This window comes from Gadus chalcogrammus, chromosome 19, assembly GCF_026213295.1.
Source record: "Gadus chalcogrammus isolate NIFS_2021 chromosome 19, NIFS_Gcha_1.0, whole genome shotgun sequence".
Lineage (NCBI taxonomy): Eukaryota > Metazoa > Chordata > Actinopteri > Gadiformes > Gadidae > Gadus > Gadus chalcogrammus.
The window spans coordinates 17,113,974-17,133,973 of NC_079430.1; the positions used below are offsets into that span (position 1 = coordinate 17,113,974).

A 20,000-nucleotide genomic window follows, 5' to 3' on the forward strand; every position below is an offset into this window, starting at 1 on the left:
GGTAGACAGGATGGCAGGGTCACTGAACACATCAAAACACAGCCAGCCTCCCTCCCCCCCTCCCTCCCTCCCTCACCCCCCCACACACACACAAACACATACACACTGAGGCACGCACACACACACGCCTGGCGGACATGAACACATCTCTGTGTGGGCTCCAGCCCCGCCTACGAGTGGAGAGAAGGAGCAACAATGGTGGAGAGGAATGATAGAAAGGTCAGGAGTGTTACAGCAGGAGGAAATAGAAGTGAATCCCGTTGGCCTTCAACGCGCTATGACAGGAAGAAAAATATAGATGTTCATGAATTCATATCCCAATTATTGTATAGGCCCACGGTACACATCTCTGAACGGGCAAATGGGAGTCCGGCAAGTTGTATTCCTCTGAAAAACCAGGCGAGAATACTGGGAAATGTATTCTCTGAACAAGCAAATGATTATACTGGGAAAAGCGAATTTCATTTACTTTGCTATGTTTATCGGTTGTCATGAGATTAGAGTGCTTTAGAAATGACAGCAAATGCGCTCTGATCAGAGGATAGCAGAGAAAATAGAGATGAACATGCAGACCGGATTCTGAGAACGGACAATCGTGGGTCTTTCATAAACAAAAGAAAACATTGGCGGAATAGAGGAGACGAAAGTAAAGAAGGGAAAAGGAGAGACGAGAACGGAAGAGAGAATAGAGTAAAAGAAGAAAGGAAAAGAGATGAAAAGAGACGAAAGATAATAACAGCAGTGAGAGAGTGATTAACGCGATGCAAGCAGAGAACAGAACCAAAGAGAAGATACTTAAAGAGGAGAGGAGACGGGAGAAGATGGAGTAAATGTGCACAGAAGAGAACATAAGGGAGCCGGATCAAACAGAAGCGCAGAGAAGAGTGATTAACATGTGGGGAGAGACGAAGAGGAGAGGAGTAGTGTGCATCCATGTCTGTGTGTCTGTGTGTGTGTGTGTCTGTCAGTGTCTGTATATGTGCACGTGTGTGTGTGTGTATGTGCGCATGTGTGTGTGCCTGTGTGCGTGAGTGTGTCTGTACGTGTGTGTGTGTGTGTGGGAGTGCATCAGCATGTGCTTGCGTGCGTGCGTGCGTCGTGTGCATGTGCTCGTGTTCGTGAGCTTGTACGTGCGTGTGTGCGTGCGTGCTCGCGCGTGCGTGGGCTGTCACCTGCGTCGGGCCACCCCCCCCCTGCCTCCCTCTGGACTGATGATGTTGGGCACCGAGTTCCTGCACGTGCGCGGGCTTCCGTTGGTGAAGTGCACGGGACTGGCGCGCACGTACGCCGGAAACTCCTGGAGGGGTGAGAGTGGGAGGGAAGTGCAGCGAGTGATTAGTCACTTGTTTAGGAGGAGGGGGAGGGGGAGGGATAATTATGCAGATGAGAGCAACATGCCAGATGAGAGGTTGGTGTGTGGTAACGAGGAGTCACAACGCGAGAGGAGGCCCCGGGCCCTAAAGTGTGTGTGTGTGTGTGTGTGTGTGTGTGTGTGTGTGTGTGTGTGTGTGTGTGTGTGTGTGTGTGTGTGTGTGTGTGTGTGTGTGTGTGTGTGTGTGTGTTTTTGTCACTTCAACCCAAACCCTCAAGGGACTGGGTCAATTAGAGTGCCCCCCCCCCCCTCACCCCTCTATCCCTCGTTCCTTCCACAAAAATACAAAAATAATAAATAATTCCATATTTTTTGTTTTTTAACTGTTCTACCCGAACAATATTACTACCGTTTTTTTTTTTGCCGTCGTTATGTTTTATGCTCTTGTGTTCGATGATATCGGCAGAAAGTTGGATTATTTCTTATTTTACGACATCTCTCTATGGAAATGTCAATTGCAATTTCAGCATCAGTATAAAATATTCAGACAGAAAAAATAACGATGTTGTGTGTACGTGGGGACATTTCTCGGTGGGCTTACCTGTATTCCCAGACTGGACTTCATGAGGTGGAACTGGTCCACCAGCTTCTTATGCAGAGGCCTCATATCCTGAGGGACGTACTTCTCGTGCACGGCCAGACCGTACTCCAGGATGTGCGCCTGCAAGTCAACGCGGAAACCCTCTCGGTTAACATCAAACGGGCTGATCGGTGCGTTTATCACGCAGCATCGTTCTAGGTCAACGACAGCGCCGTGCGGTGCTTTGTATGTATCAAGGATTATTTATTCAACAGAAAACGTGTATCTTAGAGCGGCGATGCGTGTATAAACAATTACGGGAAGCAGGAACGATGTGATGCAAAATAAAGAACACGCGTTGGAGCCCGATCGGCGGCACGCGTAGAATAAAATGAATCTGACCTCAATTCAACACAGAGCGGGAACATACGGCTAGTCTGGCTACTCTGGGTGCTATGGGGAGTGCAGTACGGGGGTGTAGAGGGAGGGGCTTTGACTCCCAGATGAAGCGGTTCTGGCTTCGAAGACCAATGTGTCCACGGCCTTACCTGCGGGCCTCCTGGGGCCGCATGTTCGAACTCCTGCCTGCTCCTTAGAGACCTGAGGCTGAATTCACTGGAAGTCTCGTTGGGTGAGCGCATCGGCCGAATAAGAAGAATAATGATCCCAGGTAAACGTTAAAAAGCCCGGCGATAGTTTTATTTTCATTTTCCTATATTTTTCTTTCGGTTGATACAGGTCGAAACTGGATTACGTGCTGGATCTCTTCTCTTCATACAAAGTCGATTCCGATAAACGTGTACGCTAAATTATTAAAAAGTTACGCTAAAAAAAACTGAAGCAATGTTGCAACCAAGCGTGGTCTTCTCCACCACTGTTCTGCCTGGACCGAGGTCCCCCCGTAAAGCCCCTATAGGGACCCCCCAGGGGCCCGACCCCCCCCCCCCGCCACTGACCTGTTCGAACATGAGCTCCCTCAGGCGGGTGATCTTGTCCCCGTCCTCTGGGTGGTTCATCACGTAGTCCTTCACGAAGAAGGCCTGGGTGGGACAGGGAGAATGCACAACATCAACCTCTAGTTGCTTTGCACACACACATTGAAACTTTACCCACAGATGCACGCACAAAGACACACACACCGACATAGACACTGAATCTTTACATACAAGCACACAGGCAGACTGAATTTTTACAGACACACACACACACTGAATCTTTCCACGCATGCATACACACAAACAACCGCAGACCAACACAGACACTGAATCTTTGCGCACACCCACACAGACACCCACACACACACACACACACCCACACACACACACACCCACACCCACACACACACACACACACACACACACACACCTGGTGGTGGAACGATGAGATTTTTCTGCACTGCAGTTTGTCCTGGACTCATATTAGAGCACAGCGAAGTGAATTAGTGCCTTGCCATTAGTGTGTCTGTGTGTGTGTATATATAGAGCGTGTTATTGTGTGTAAACGCTCGCTGGGCGCATCCACAAACGGTCGGCCTTGTTTTAGACGGAATGAGATTAGTCTTCGTAATCGCACAAAACGAGATTCAGGAGATGCATTTGTTCTGCTTAGACATAATGAGTAAGTGTTTACACATAATATTACGCCTTTTTTTTCTCCCACAAATATTTACTCTTCTAAAATGATTGTCAAGTGGTAACGACTTCTTGAAACAAGGCTTATGCATCTATTTCATCCAATCAGAAGTGTTTTCAACTTTAGCCCAATCACATGAGATCTACAATTATCTCTTTGATTAGAACACAGCTCTTTCTTAAAATGCCTGGTAGCAGCTGAGCCTTAAGTGAATAGTGTCTGACACCACTACATCAACAGCACTCTATCAGAAACTGTCTGGTGACTCTCTGGCCCGAGTAAAAGTTACTTCACAAGAGAAAGTCATTGTTGCCACCAAAAACATGCTGTTTTACAGTGCTACTATCCATAACCCAATACTTGACACACACACACACCCACACACACACACACTCGATTACAATGAAACGATTTTTTAAAAACACTGAATAAAAAAACGTCAACGGATATAAGAGGGGGAAGATGCACCAAATCGGCGAGAGAAAAACGAGAAACCGATTCCGGAATCTTCCCTTGAAATACTCTGGGAGAAAGGACAAAGGAATACAAATAAGGCGAAGCTCAAGGAAAAGATCAGGGTGGCTTTCAAGGACCAAAGACAACCTCCAATCTCCAAAGAAACAGATCCGGTCGCGCGGCAGAGGGGGAGAGAGAGAGACGTGAGAGGGAGAGAGAGACAGAGAGGGAGAGAGGGAGAGAGAGAGAGAGAGAGAGAGAGAGAGAGAGAGGGAGAGAGAGAGAGAGAGGGAGAGAGAGAGAGAGGGAGAGAGAGAGACGTGAGAGGGAGAGAGAGAGAGAGAGGGAGAGAGGGAGAGAGACGGGAGGACCTCCACGGCTTCAAAGAACACACACAATCAGAGGTTCCAACCGCATAGCCACGTGCCATCACTTCCTGTCGTGCACGTGTTGTGTGTGTGCACGAGCAAACGCACCTCATCAAACACTCACACGTGGATGGGCACATGCATTCATATCCCCATCCCACACACTCACGCAGTTTCACACACACACACACACACACACGAAAATAAATGCACCCACCTAGACACTCACGTGTGGACCCGCACACACACACACACACACACACACACACACACACACACACACACACACACACACACACACACACACACACACACACACACACACACACACACACACACACACACACCCTCTAATCTGTGAATGACAAAGTGACTGTCTGTGGCCTGTTGGCCTGTTTCTGTATCCGGCTCTCCCGACCTCGTCTGCTGATGCAGATGTCATGTATTGACGGCCCTAATAAGACACCTGATCTTTTGTGACAGGAAATGACAAATCCTCGCACACTAGGATTATCGGAAACAAAATGGCAACCCCATTGCGACTCGTATTGTTGCGCATGAAAGGCGGGCCTTTCTCTTTTAAATGTTTTTTCATTTAACGGCAGAAAGTATTTTACTGAGAGGCGCCAAATGAAATTTGCGAAACCTTTAGGGCGCGATGCATCAATAACTGAGTGGAGTGATGGAGATTTCTCATCTGCGGAGAGGGGGTGAGGGCAGAAGCATAAGGACGTCACCATGGCAAATCTCATCTTTAAATCATTATGGGATGTCCAATTAGGAATGAAGCACCAAAGGGGGGGGGGGGGGATAAATCAGACAAGATCCCCTCCCCCCCCAAGGATTTCTAAATCAAACCCAAGCTCATAAATCTGAATATTAATAAATGCAGTTTCATTTATGTATTATTTTTGTGTGGTTTGTTGCGGGGCAAGACGCCACTGCTGTCAATCTGTTATCTGCAAATTAATGAATAGATTTATGTTAGGCGGGTTACCACGGGCATCCATATTTTTCTAATGTTTTTCCCTAGAATAAAAAGAGCATTGTCGGGTGTGCCGGGGCGATTCGCCTAGCAAGCAGATTAGCAGTTCAGATTTATCTCACTCCATTTACCATGGCGACTCACGCTGTGATGCTAACCTGGAGCCAACTCGGTACATAGCAGGTTAGCTCTGAGATAACCACGCCCATGGCTGCCATTCCAACATGTTTCAAACGGCGACAAGCATATCAAAGTTTAAAGTCAGCTTTATTGGCAATTCCAAAATATATGTAAGACACAGAGGAATCGAAATTGCGTTTGTATCCCAAAATTATTGTATTCCAAGCATAATAACAATCAACTTAACCTGACGTGTCTAAATTTAAGCGATTGGGGATTTCTATATACAGATGTGTTATCCCATGCCAAAAATAGGCTGTTTAAGAAGTGATTTATGTGACACTTCTGAACAAAGTCCCTTTGTCAGTCTTCGGAGCGCAGTTTGTTCCCTCCTAACGGTACCGTAGCGTAGCCACGTCACATAGCGGTGCCGTATCCAAGCCATCGTGTGTGGAACCCCACAGTTTTCCCCAAATTTAACATCACTAACAAAGGAGAAAAAATCTGTGGGATTACTTTTTATTGGAATGAGTCGGGCCGACACACTCTCACTCACACACACTAAGGAAAGGAGCTACAACGGATAACACTAAAGACCCAACACGATTTAATCCAACATATAATCAAATGTAACAGTATCACCTGTGATGCACTTTGCATGTGCCAATCAATGTATAAATCACGACAAAAAATCCATAAATAAGCAAACTGGTCCCAGTGCTACACACCACACAAACATTGAGGCAAACGCAAGATGGCGTCCACTAGTTCCGCAGGGCTGGCCTTTCTCTGAAGTATACAAAGTATACCAATACTAGCACTGATGGTGGCTTTTGAAGCCCATTTTCCAGCTCTGACCTGTCCGGAATCGATTGAACTTGTTCCTTGAGATTGAACATGCCGACAGTCCAGCGAGAAGTCCGCTTGAGTCGGAGCTTTGATTTAACCGTATGCTAGTTCATACCTTTGAGTTAGCATTAGCGTCAGCGCTAATGGCCCGGCAACAACAAAAAGGCCTGTCGCTTGCATCGATCCGAATCAAAACGACTATGTCGCCCCCCTAATACAATGCATTCTGATCTTTACTAAGTCTAATCTTGAGCGAGATGTCTAATGGTGTCGTTTTTCAATATAATAATGGTTAGGATAAGGACCGGTTTTCATTTTTTTCCCCGAAGCTCTTAAGGCGATTTCTCTGGAGAAGCGTTATGTTGGACACACACCAGAATATACACACACGTGGATGCACACACAGATGGAACTCCACACATGCTCACAGTGTCTTTCACACACACACACACACACACACACACACACACACACACACACACACACACACACACACACAGACACACACACACAGAGACTGAGAGCCAGCCGGTGGGAAAGTTTGGTTGCTACGCGACGTGGAGAGTGAGTCTCTCCGTTCACACACACACTTGGCTGACGGTAAGTGCCATCTTATTGAGTAGATTATTTCTTTTGGTGCATTTCTTTTCTTCAGGTTTTGTCTCTCTGCTGTCCTTTTCCAGAACATACTAAACCCTTCTCCGCTTCTCCTGCTACACTAGCACCACACCGATTCAGAGAAGGAGCGATTAGCGTCCCGCGAACCACCGCACGCGATGCGCAGATCTTCTTACGGAACACAATTGCGCTTTGTACTGTTTTTGTTTCCTTCATCCCTTCTCTACAATCCCGGGTAATTTTCCAAGGTAATTTTCCCGTTCTGCTTTCTTTCCCGCTCCGTTTCAGGAGCTTAGGCATCCCGCTGTCGGCTATCCTTCGAACCCCAACCCTCGTTCCCCAGGGTGCGACAGTTGCTTCTCTAAGTTCCATCTTGGCATTACCTTCGCTCCCCCCCCCCCATCGTCCTCGCGTCAGTCTGATATCCATCCCCGGCCTCCCGGTTAATTTCCTGCCCCCCTATCAGCCATCCCCCCGCCCTAACCCCATCATGCATCCATCCATCAGGACCCTAATGACCTTCACTCCCGCCGCTGCCGGCATCCGTCATCTATTCGTCTGGATCAGCTAATTCAGCCGCCAACCGGCCGCTCTCGTCTACGCCGTCGGATGGCGCCGAGCCAGTCCTCCACCTATCACATCCATCAGCACCCACCCACTCACCCCTCCCTCCCTCCCTCCCTCCCTCCCTCATCGATGACACCCTGTCTGTTTGTTTTGCCATCAGACCGCCCTTTTCTTCTTATACACACATTAAAGGCTTAGTTATGGTTCCGTGTTGACGCAACCACGCTAGGGCTGAACGATTTGGGGGAAATAATCAAATTGCGATTTTTTTGGACCAATATTGCGATGGCGATTTAATGTGCGATTTTTATACTTTATTAAGTTCCTTATGTTGCGTATTATTCACTTAAAAAGTAAATAAATCATTCTTTAGTATGACCAACACAACATTGGAAGCAGTCAACATAAAAGCTGCTCTTTCCTTTAGGCCAGGCCGATGTGTGAGATTAATTTATATTATTAACTTCTTTATTTTACTATTGAATTGTAAAATAAAAATAAAAATAAATGAATCGTACTGATTTCAGTACGATCCATTTCAGTACGTTAGTAACGGTAACAAATCCCTTTTCTTTTTCTTTCTTTTTTATCGCAGCCTTTTGCGATTTGCATGCCGCGTTCTATTACATCGCGATTTCGATTTGAATTCATTTAATCGGTCAGCCCTACGCAACGCGAGAGGGTTTACAGATCCATCACCTCCCTGCGGACCCTCCTTGCGTTCACCGCAAGAGCCGGAACAAAGCCTCCCAAAAAGTGTCACCTTGCATTGAGGCAACGCAGCAGCAGGGGCTGTGATTGGTCCCCTAACGTAAACCCTACGTAACGCCGACGCAGAGCCAAAACAGGTTCACGACTGCGTCGAAGCGACTGCGTGGTCATTGCGCTGCGTCAACGTGGAACAATAACGAAGCCTTAAGTTCCCGGGCTGTTTATTTAATCTCTCACCTGGTAACCTAAGAGGGCCTATGTCATGCGTCTTAGTCCTCCAAACATCCTCCCCTCAGTCAGTCCCTCCCCCCAGCCTCTCTCCATCCCCCCCCTCCCCCCCTCCCCCCACACCCCCTTCTGGAATCAATCCACCTTTCCAATTCATTTATGGATCTATCCGTGCTTGGACGCACCGATCGATCATCAATCACGGATCCATCCATCTCTCCCTTCCCCGCCACCCGTACCATCATTCGTCTGTCCCGCCATCCCTCCGTGACGCCATCCGTCTGTTCAAGTCACGAACGCATCAAAATCCTCGGTTTATGCACCGATCAATCATCGATCATTGATCCCGCCCTTCCTCCCTCACTGCCCGCCTCCGTTTTCCTGGAACCGCCCGGACCACCACCCATCCCCAAACCCCCTCAGTCCATCCATCCTTGCCAGCCATTCCATTATTTTCTGGCCACTCATACCTCCAACCCTCTCTCCAGCCGCCAACTTCACCCGTGCATCCCTCCCTCCCTCTATTTATGCACATCTCCTTCCATCAACCGTTCACCCATCCATAGCTCAATCCAGACAGACCATCCATTGATCCATCCATCTGTACCCCCATCCAGCACCCCCCCGTCCCCCCCTGTCCCTCCCTACCTCCTGGTAGCGGGCCAGACCCCCGTTGACGGCGGCGTCCACCACCCCGTTGAGGCACATGGTCAGGGGGTTGACGTTCTGCATCTGCCGGCTCTGACACTGGCTGATCAGCGTCCGCAGCTGCAGGTTCTTGTTCTCGATCACCTCGATGGCGTTCTCCAGCGGGCTCACCTCCACCTGGGGCGGAGAAGATCAAACGAGGAAGGGGGGTGTGAGGGGGGCGAGGGGGTTTTATCAATAGCTAGCACCTAGCTACAAAATGGCTACCCAGTCCCAGACACAACACGTCTCGCAACAATGAACTGAAAAAAATGAAATAGTTAACAAGGATAGTTACTAACTAGTTACCAACCCTTACCCTAAATAGGGTTAGTTAACCCTAACTCTAAGAATGAGCAATTACCCAAGAAACAATTACACCTAACCAAAGAAAACACAAGCTCCGAGCCTGAAAAACATGAGCACTATAAAACAGTACAAAGCCGTAGAAACGCATCAGCTTGCATAGAGGATACATCTTGACTTCAAACGTCGGCCTCTTGTAATGGTAAACATCCTATAGTACGACCTCTCGCCTGCTCCTTAACAGCTCGTCTCTATGTGATAACAACATAGAGACGAGGGGCTGTGTAGGATAACAACAAGTCCCCTGAAGGACTAAACAGGGAGAACACGCTCAGATGGACAGCCGTGTCTTGTGCGAGCCTTTAATCATTTATTCTCCAGCATACATCCAGACCTTAAAAACCAACACTGCTCATTATTTTCTTCCCGGTTCTACTTCCTTGATCAATTTTACTTTAGCATAACAGCCGTCGAATAACGAACACGATCCATACTTTTCCACCGCGGGCTACGGCGGTATGCCAGAGCATACACGTGCGCGGCTTACCGGAGGGGAAAGGGACGAGGGGACAGCAGCTGTGCTTAAAACGGAAATTAAACAACAAGCAATTCAAAAACTCCCACTCCTCTGAGATACGAAGGGAGAGCTGAGGATCTGACATTCAGAGCAGACGAGGGGATTTAGCAGGCCGTTGAGGGATGCCCCCCCCCCCCACACCGCCCCCCCAAACCACCACCACCAGCCTCGATCAGTAACAGCCGTCACACATGACATAAACACCGCCCAACTGCTAAAGACTGACAGCAAGAGCTGCACATTTTGGATTTCAAAGCAAAATAAGGGAAGGAGACGTATATTTCCGGGGGGTTTATAAGCGGGGGGCTTTAGATTTGTGTAATCGACACACACTCAATGAGGGCCTTGATCCCGAAAGGATCACGTGAATACGGCTGATGTGATTCCAAGAATGTATTATCTCTGGATCGTATTTTTACATGGAGTATCAATTGTCAGCTGAAGATGTAGCAAGTCGAGCCCCGTTTCAAAGCGATTCGAGTTCTGAATCGTTAGTAATCTGAACAACCAACGGCGTCTCAGAGATAGTGACGGAGTTGGTGTCTAATCCCGCGGGGAAGCTCTGGCGGGAGAAGCCATTTTGCCCGTAAAGACATGAAGGTCAGTTTGAATCCAGTGAACTGCTGTCAGTTTGTCGAACAACGCGCTTTACACCTTCAAATATGAAAGGCCCAGATGGCTTCATGGCTAACGGAAAATACTGAAGACCTTGGACATCACTTACATAATAATATGATACTGTTGGCAACAAGGCAGTATTATAGAGTAGCGATGGGTCCTCGAAAAAGCTCAGAGCCGAAAGCTACTGTGCTTGATCCCTGATGTCAGCTGCCTACCTTGGGGCCCACTCGAGCAAGTATGGGAGAAATTAACCATTACCTTTTATATTAACTATGAGTATTATCAGCCCTAAATATCATATAGATACACTAATAGTGGAAAGCAGCAAAATCACCTCTGAATTCATAGAAGAGCCTCACACGGCGCCAGAGAGTCCGGGGCCAAGGCGTACTGACGTCCGCCTATTGTTTAGATTAACTGCGGATGATGACCACATACTTAAAGGAATGTATGGCCGGCCTTACCATGAAAGGCGTTCTTTTCTTTCGGAGTACCATATGTAAAACAGCTTTGTTGGAGAGAATAAAAAAGACCGGGATCGGAAAAGCTCGGCTTTGTTTGCGGGTAGCAATAAAGTCTCTGTCAATACTCCATCCGGACTCCCTGATTCCTCATGCTCTCTTAGTTAGTTGAAGTGATGGAACTCGGTTATTTCGTACCACACAAGAGGATTTGATCCCTACAGTGCTTCTCCGTGGCATATATGGGACTTCAAGATACCCATCTGAAATCACTTTTAAGTTTCACGCCTTCCCTAAATTCCTTTGCCGAATAATTCCATCCGTACACGAGTCGTCCGCGGATGCTGCTTGCTACATAGCAAGCCTTAGCATTAGTGTCTGAGTTATGTTGAGTTTCAGTTGGTCAACTGGATACAGTCGGGTTGTTGGGGTGTTGTAGTTTCTTACCAACTCTCTTTTGTCCACCTCGAACCATCTTGAGATGCCGGGTAGACTCTGCACCAGAGTGAGTGTCGTTCTCTCCACCCATAAGCTCTGCAGGGAAGGATAAAGACAACCACGCGCACACACACACACACACACACAAACACATGTTCCATACGAATGAGCTTCAGTGAACACATTTATATTGGGTGTACAGATAGGGTGTTATTCAACTGATTATATTAAACATTAACCCACATTTGTAGCTCGGCTATGAATGAACTTCAGAGAAACAGAGGGCATGCCGCCTCACTAATCACTGCTGTAAGGTATATTATTTGAACGCAACACACCATGTATCTTTGTCTTAAGGCTAAACAACATAATTATCAACCAAGCGATCTTACAAGGTCATAAATGAGAACACTTTCTCTACAGCACCGAAACTAGCGTCAGCAAATTATAGATCATAAGAGAGACCATAATGTATATATGCTATGATAATGTATAAGCTAGGCCTTCTCACCATTATAAAGTCAAGGACAATTTTCTTGAACAACTGTTTTTTATCTGGAGGTACTGACGGTAATTGATGTGTAAACTATCAAAATATGATCGATATTTTAGTGGTGCGTTCCTGGTTCTTTGATAAATCTGGTGATCTTTTTAATATGTTCAATATTTTAGAAATTAAGGATTTGTTATTTTTCCTTTCAGTCAATCTGGTGCAACCAGCGCAAATGGTTCTTTAATTCTTAATATATCCATGATGACAATACTTACACTTATTGATTTTAATGTGTTTGCCAACGGTGAACAACAAAGAACAACACAGCAGCATAACAAGACAGAACAAAACCCAAAAAATAAAAAGGACGATGTTGTGCGATTTGTTATTTGCCAGCTAACACCCTGAATCGCTTGGGTGGTGGAAATGATCCAGTTAAAGTACTCTGCGATGAGGCCATCACACCTTGTCGCGGTAATTCACACCACGTCACGATGCAAAGGATTCTTATCACACATGCTGCTCACAACCCAAGGCGAGAAAAACTTGTGTGTGTGTGTGTGTGTGTGTGTGTGTGTGTGAGATATTTAAATATCAAAACAGCTGTATGAATTGTGATATAACGTGTTATACTAGGATTTTATACAGCAAGAGCTAACCTTGTTGGAGGAAAAACATTTGCTTGTGTATATGTAAATTTGTATGGTACAAATGATTGTAACCAAAATATGGTGTGCATATGAGATGAGAAACGAATGTGGTGCAAGAATTGACAGGGGAATTTTCGGTGTGTATGTGTGCTTGTGTGGGGGAGTGTTTCAGCATCGTTGTGTGTGTCGAAGTTGTTGCTGTGGGTATGTGGGTGTGTGTGTGTGTATGTGTGTGCGTGTGTGTGGGTGTGAGTCTGTAAAGTGTAGAGCTAGCATCCAAGTTTAATTAGCAAACTCTGGATTCACCATGAATAAAACATTCCCCTTCTATAGTGTACTTATACTTGATACCTGAACACCAGTTCAAACCACCCCAACTCCCACCAGAAAAACCAATCGATGCGAAAGGTAGCGAGGAAGAGGAGCAGGAAGAGGAGGAGGAAGAGTAGAGGGCAATGAGAAGAATAAAAATAGAAAATGGAGGCTCTTGGTTTCTATAACACAGAGTGTGAAATACGGAAGGAATAAATTGAAAAAGTAGATACAAGGAGAGATAAAAAAACAACAACTATTTTTTCTTCGAAAAAGTAAACGATTTATTTACCGTTTAAAGTCCCAGTTGTGTTTTTCGTTATCACGATAATGTACGAAGCGGCGGCTACGTGTTCGGCGGGAATCGTCACGACGATAAACGACACAACAAAACGATAAACTGTATTCTCTTTCTTCAGTTGGTGATTCGGTTTGTCCCCTATTTCGACTCCCCCCTCTCTACCACACACACACACGCAGACGCACACGCACACACCTCCTCCCCTCCCCTTACCTTGAACTCGTTCTCCTTGTCCTTGGTGCCTTTGTGGAACGGCCGATCGTAGCGGAAGCGCCAGATGTGGTTGAACTTGTAGAAGCTCTTGATGTTGTCGGGCACGCCGTCCCGCTGCAGCACGTCCTGGCTCTCCGGGATGGGGGTCACGGCGTAGATCTGCAGGTCTGGGGGTCCCCCGGAAGTCAAGGCCGAAAACTAATTGCCTGGGTGGCGAGGGTGGGCGGCCGGGAATAACCGAAAGGCGAAGGGAGGATCCGAGCGAAGTTGGACTGTGGACGGTCTAGACTCACACATGATGGAGGAGGAGGGATTTAACTAAGTGTAGATAAAACTGGATGGATATGCAGACGCAGAACGAGACCTAGGTAGATAAAAGGTAGGTGGGCGTTTAATTTAATATGCAGAGGAGGTGTGTAGGGGTGTGTGTAGGGGTGTTGCAGTACGGGTGCTCTGACAGAGTGGGTTACAGCTTTCCTCACTGAAAATTGTAATTAGTTGAAAAGAAATCTCACAGACACACACACACACACACACACACACACACACACACACACACACACACACACACACACACACACACACACACACACACACACACACACACACACACACACACACACACACACACACCTAACAGACGGCCTTGAAGAGATTAGCAGGTATTTTTTTCTTCACATTCTGTATTCATTAGAAAAAAAAACATAAATTAAAGAATACATATTCATAATTTAATGATGATTTTCAAACCAGAAATAAAAGTGTAAACCAGGTGAGGCTTAAGAGGCAATACGGCTCCACCACGACTGGCCTGTCCTTCAGTGGCCCCTACTGTACCATCTTCTCCCCCCCCCCCCCCCCCCCACCGGCTCCGTTAACCACAGGAATATGAATTAGCGCAGCTAGCCCCCCGCGCGCTATTAGCATGCATGAGCGCGCGCCACCGTAGCCGAGGATATTGATGTCCGAGCGATACGGGGGAGATCGTATTGATCGAACATTACAGGCAGACAACATACATGAGTGTTAGCGCATGAGTTTATCTGCTGCCCCCCACGCAGACACACACACATGGAACACACGTCCTAACCCCCCCGCCTATAAAGACACACACGGACGGACGTGGACACGCGTACCAATTCGTGTGCAGTAATGCACACACGGTCGCACACAACGCGCAGACGCACACACACACAGTTCTCTGCTCCCCTCTCTCCCCACTCTGTCTCCTCCTTACCCTCCCCCCACTTTGTAAATCTAGCCTCTCCCTCTTTTTATCTCTCTCTCCCCCTCTTCCTCACTCTCTCTTCCACACTCTCGCTCTCTCTCCCCCTCTTCCTCTCTCTCCCCCTCTTCCTCACTCTCTCCTCCACACACTCTCTCTCTCCCCCTCTTCCTCACTCTCCCTCTCTCTCACAGTGGCCTTCCCTTCCCTTTCTCAATCCTATTCCCATAAAAACACACACACACACACACACACACACACACACACACACACACACACACACACACACACACACACACACACACACACACACACACACACACACACACACACACACACAGGTAGGTCCTCACAAGTATAGTAAAACAAACACACACACACAAACAATGCCAGCCTTCAAAAAGTGTGTGTCATTCATTTTTCTCCTCGCAAGTATAGTAAAACCACCACACATTCTCACACACACACAGACACACAATGACCTGCCTTCAAAAAGTGCACTCAGCTATTTAGTTAATTTCTCTCACCGTCTCTATTAACTCTCTAAGTGAGCCAGTCTGCTGCTACCTCGCTGAACGGCGGCCAGCAGCTGTCCCCTCCACTGGAATGGATAATCCCAAAGTGGCCGTGGCTCACACAGACCTACAGCTGAGCACTTAGAGTGTAGCAGGGCCTGGTCCTTCGTAAAACCCGTGCTGCTGAGTGATGACTGTTGAATGGACCTGCACGGGGCACGACGTCTGCACACCGTCCCCGACTCAGGCAAAGCATGAAGAATTGTTGTCTCCGTGTGTGTGTGTGTGTGTGTGTGTGTGTGTGTGTGTGTGTGTGTGTGTGTGTGTGTGTGTCTGTGTGTGTGTGTGTGTGTGTGTGTGTGTTCATCTTACTATACTTGTGAGGACCAACCTGTTTGTGTGTGTGTGCGTGTGTGTGTTTGTGTGTGCGTAGACAAATTGAGTTTTTTATATTAACGCACAAACTGTACGCAATGCAGCGCACTTGACATACACGCCTTCCGGCATGTCTCTATGTATGTATGACGTGTTGAGGATGCATGGATGTAGACGGGTGCAGAGCAAAGGTCCAACCCTAGTCAGACTCAACGCCTGCAGGAAAGGCAGGCAGAGCTCAGAGCCACGTGCATGCGTATTGTGTACGTGTGTGCGCCCCATACATACATAAACATGCATACTAATGTGAATACATTAAGCTAACACGAAGAGCCAAGGATACACTGGGCCTCTGCCTGGTAGATGGTTTGGTCGGGCTGGTTCACGTGCTGCATGGCTATGGCGTAGGGGAATTCGTTGAGCATCCGCTGCTGAAAGGCCTCCAGCCTCTCGTAGTCATGGCCACGGCACACAAACTCCTTGTTCTGCAGCAGCGGGGAAGATAGCGTTAGATTGCCCCCCGGTGGCCGTCGAGTGCAACAGCACGGTCGGGTTTTGGAAAAAATGTGGATTCACTTCAGATGAACTTGGTCGGTTGGCCGGTGACATCAGGCGAATTTTCTGAAGGGGATTTGCCTGATGACACCTTGAGGTTTCTTATCGAATGTCAATCATGCACGTTTTTTTGCTTTGAAAAAGAGGAAAATACGGAGGGGTAGAAAGTGACGTGGGGAGGGCCTTGGAGTATCTTACCCGTAGGAAGAAGGGGAACTTCTTTCCATAGAAACCCACTCGGAAGAATTCAGGTTCTAGCCTTTGCTGGTCCATGATTTTGTCGTAGAGGGACGCTTCCATCATCTGGTGAAAGCAACAGAATTTGTTTTAAAATTTGTATTGATGCCTTCGACGTTGACATTTGTATGTCTTGATTCAATAGCTAAAGGCCGAACACCACAAGAGTTTGGCCATTGTTACGTCCAATGTGAAAATGCGTCTTCGATACAGGAATGTTTTGGGTTGTAGTTTTCAAATCCACTTACTCTCATCTTGCTCAAGTTCCTGTAGTCGTAGAAGGACTCATATTGGTCGGCCAGCTCTCGACACAAGATAATCCCATTCTCCCAACACTGAAAAGAGAACACAGACACACAGACACACACACACACACACACACACACACACACACACACACAAAAAACACACACACACAAAAAACACACGCACACAAAAAACACACAAAATGTCACAACAGTAATTTAAACCTCGCTGCATCATCTCACAAGATTGGGTAATCCTTGAAACATTACCATACATCACACTTTAAAATTTCCATCCCGATTTTCCATCACAATTTCCTCCTCTAGATGGCAGTAGTGAGCCGGGGGGAGATCAATACGACAGCGGACGCTACCCTGCGGCCGCGGCCCCGTGCAGGTGCGTGTGGCCCCGGGCCATCTCTCTAATTTAATGAAAAGCTTTGCGTCCCCGCTGCTCTTTGGTCTGCGGGCGGCGGCGCCGGAGCAGATGGCGGCAGTTGTGGAATCATGGCCGCGTTTGACCGTGAGTTAGGAGGGGGAAAGTGTTCTCTGTAATCACGCGGGGCTACGTCGTTTTAGCAGGAATGCTGAACGGTCACACGCGTCTTTTAGGTTTTTTTAAATATTTTTTGTATCTTTTCGTCCTTTACCAAGATCTTCTGAACTCCCTTCTTGGGAAAAAAAAGGGCTAATGTTGGAGCTGTTGTGAGGGTTATGAGGGGGAAAGTGTTCTCCGTAATCACGCGGCGCTACGTCGTTTTAGCAGGAATGCTGAACAGCAAAAAGCTTCTTTGAGGGGTTTTAATATTGTTTTATCTTTTCGTCCTTTTACCAAGATCTTCTGAACTCCCTCCCCCCCCCCCCCCCCCCCCTCCTCCTCCTCTCACAAGGGCACAGCTGGAAGACTGGCAGTTGGGATAACGAGGCTAAGTGAAAGGCACGGCACAAACGGGAACAAAAAGACACCGTCTCCATGGCAACCTGAGTGTGGCTCCCGAGGGGGTAGCGACACTCGTCAGCGTTAAGACGTGAACGAACATAAAGAGCCGGAAAACGCGCTCATTAACGTTCCGACGGAGTCAATATGTCGGAAGTAATTCATTTTGGAATCGCAAAAAATCGGATTGTCCTCGTTTACTTCCTTACTATTTCGCTTGTCGTTCAAAGCGACTTACAGGGGATTCAGATGTGATGGAGCAGGTAGGGGATGGAACACCTTGCTGATGGGCCAGTAGGGTTCTAACCCACCAGGTTTTGGTTGGGAATCGAACCCAAGGCTAGAAGTACACCCTAAACACAAGACTATCCTAGGTTAGGGGGGGGGGGGGGGTGGGCGTCCTGTGAAGGATAACAACGGGATAACGGGCTTCGAACCTAGAATCTTTTGGCACGGAGTCAGACCTCCTCGCCACAAGACTACCGTGACCGCGATAGACACCACTGAGGAGCAGGTATGGGGGGTAAGGCCAATCTACTCAAGGATGACAACGTGGGGTCCAAACCCAGTGTCTTTGGGCCTGGGAGTAGAACCACTCATCATCATCATCATCATTTTTTCCCGCTCGGCGCATTTCATGGCCTTGGGGCGCTTCTGCTGGAGAGTTGGAAGTCTCTGTTCCAGCATCAGCAGGATGTCTGGATTCGACATCACATCGCGACATCAGTCAGGGTTAGGTGCTTTGTCAAAGACACCTCGACACTCTGCTTGGTGAAGCCGGGGATCGAACCAACAACCTTCAGGTTACCAGCCAACCCGCTCTACCACCTGAGCTACTGCCGCCCACTGCGGGAGGCAGGGGAGGGGAACGGTACTGACCTTTCCCCGGTCGAAGTTCTGGACGATGGTGAGGTGGAGGCACTCCTTCCGCTGCCACTCGCTCTGCATGGGGTAGTTGAGGAACTCCCGGAGCGGGCGCTCCGACCACTCCAGCAGCTCGTCGTACAGCAGGAGCGTGTACGAGGCCTCTGTGACGCGCGCACGCACGCACGCACGCAGGCACACACACACACACACACAGACACACAGACGGAGACAGACAGACAGACAGACACGCAAACACACACGTGCACACAGACACACACACACAAGCACGTCCGAAGTGCACGTGCGTGAATGTGCGTGAATATGCACACACAGACAAACACAAGCACGTCAGACAAACACACACACACGCACGCACGCACAGGGACACACCAAACACACATACGTGCATTCATGCAGATTCAAGCACAGGAATGGACAGACACACAATCACACACCAAACACACACACACACACACACACACGCGCGCAATACAGCGCGCCAGGAACACAGACACAAAAACAAAAATATTGAGTGAGTCATAGGAGCTTAACCACGGCCAACACACCAACAAACACCCACCCCCACACACACACACACATTGCCTCAGCAAGATACAGCCATAAAAAAGAAACTCCCTTAAGCTTGCAATAGAGGCTACGGTGTGGGCCGCGGTCGACTGGCGTCCGGATGTCAGCTCCGGAGACGCTGCCTTCCGAATCACGCCAATTAAGGGAGGAATTCCGCTGCCTGTCGATGAGACGATCCCGACATCCTATATAACGAGCGGGGTTGGTGGAGGAGGTGGTGGGGGGGTTTGTGTGGGGAGGGTAGCGGAGAAGGTATCGCGCTGGCAGGTACACCACCGAGAGACACAGCCCTTGGCTCCACAAGCTGGCCGACATTAACGAGAGGACCGAGGCAGACCTCCACTCCGACATTTGCAAGTCAGAAGGGGTAGTTTGTCGTTGACGCGGGACGTGTGATATATTGCATACGTGCAAACATTGCATTCATACACACACACTGTACGTGCACGTTGCACGAATGGGTCCTGCTGGCTTACCGGTATAGTTCTGTGCTTTGAGGTGCAAGTCGTACAGCTTGTGGATGTAGCGGATGTACATCTCCTCCTTGTTCAGCTCCGTCTTGTAGAAGTTCTGCGGACGGAGTGGACAGAAGGGGACATCAGAGGAAGGACAGACAGACGGACGGACGGAACGACAGACATGACGGATAAACAGACCGAAATAAAGACACAAACACCCACCCCCAGATAGATAAGCACGAAACAAACAAAACAAATTTAAGACAAAGATGGAAGGGGACAATGGGAATAACGACATGAAGCAAATATAAATATGTAAAAAAAAAAGGTGAGACAGCAGCGGTTATATGTAAATTAGAGACGCATAATAATGAGGAGATGTAAATGAGAGATGCCTAACGTGTGTGTGTGTGTGTGTCTGTGTCTGTCTGTGTCTGTCTGTGTGTGTGTGTGTGTGTGTGTGTGTGACAGAGACAGATTGCACAGTGGCAGAGGTGCACCAGCTATTCCTAA

The 20,000-nt window shown here is 48.0% G+C and overlaps 1 protein-coding gene across 1 annotated transcript in view; it reads right to left on the reverse strand.

The window, feature by feature from the left end:
- Positions 1-20,000, reverse strand: part of dock4b (dedicator of cytokinesis 4b) — a 139,022-nt gene that overhangs the window by 16,829 nt on the left and 102,193 nt on the right. The window contains exons 35-45 of the mRNA XM_056578276.1: positions 19,506-19,599; positions 18,454-18,602; positions 16,641-16,727; positions 16,354-16,458; positions 15,944-16,085; positions 13,486-13,652; positions 11,526-11,612; positions 9,075-9,251; positions 2,849-2,932; positions 1,914-2,033; positions 1,173-1,297 (exon numbers count right to left, since the gene is read on the reverse strand). Of these exons, the coding sequence (XP_056434251.1) occupies positions 1,173-1,297; positions 1,914-2,033; positions 2,849-2,932; positions 9,075-9,251; positions 11,526-11,612; positions 13,486-13,652; positions 15,944-16,085; positions 16,354-16,458; positions 16,641-16,727; positions 18,454-18,602; positions 19,506-19,599 (1,337 nt within the window). The remainder of the gene's footprint in view (positions 1-1,172; positions 1,298-1,913; positions 2,034-2,848; positions 2,933-9,074; positions 9,252-11,525; positions 11,613-13,485; positions 13,653-15,943; positions 16,086-16,353; positions 16,459-16,640; positions 16,728-18,453; positions 18,603-19,505; positions 19,600-20,000) is intronic.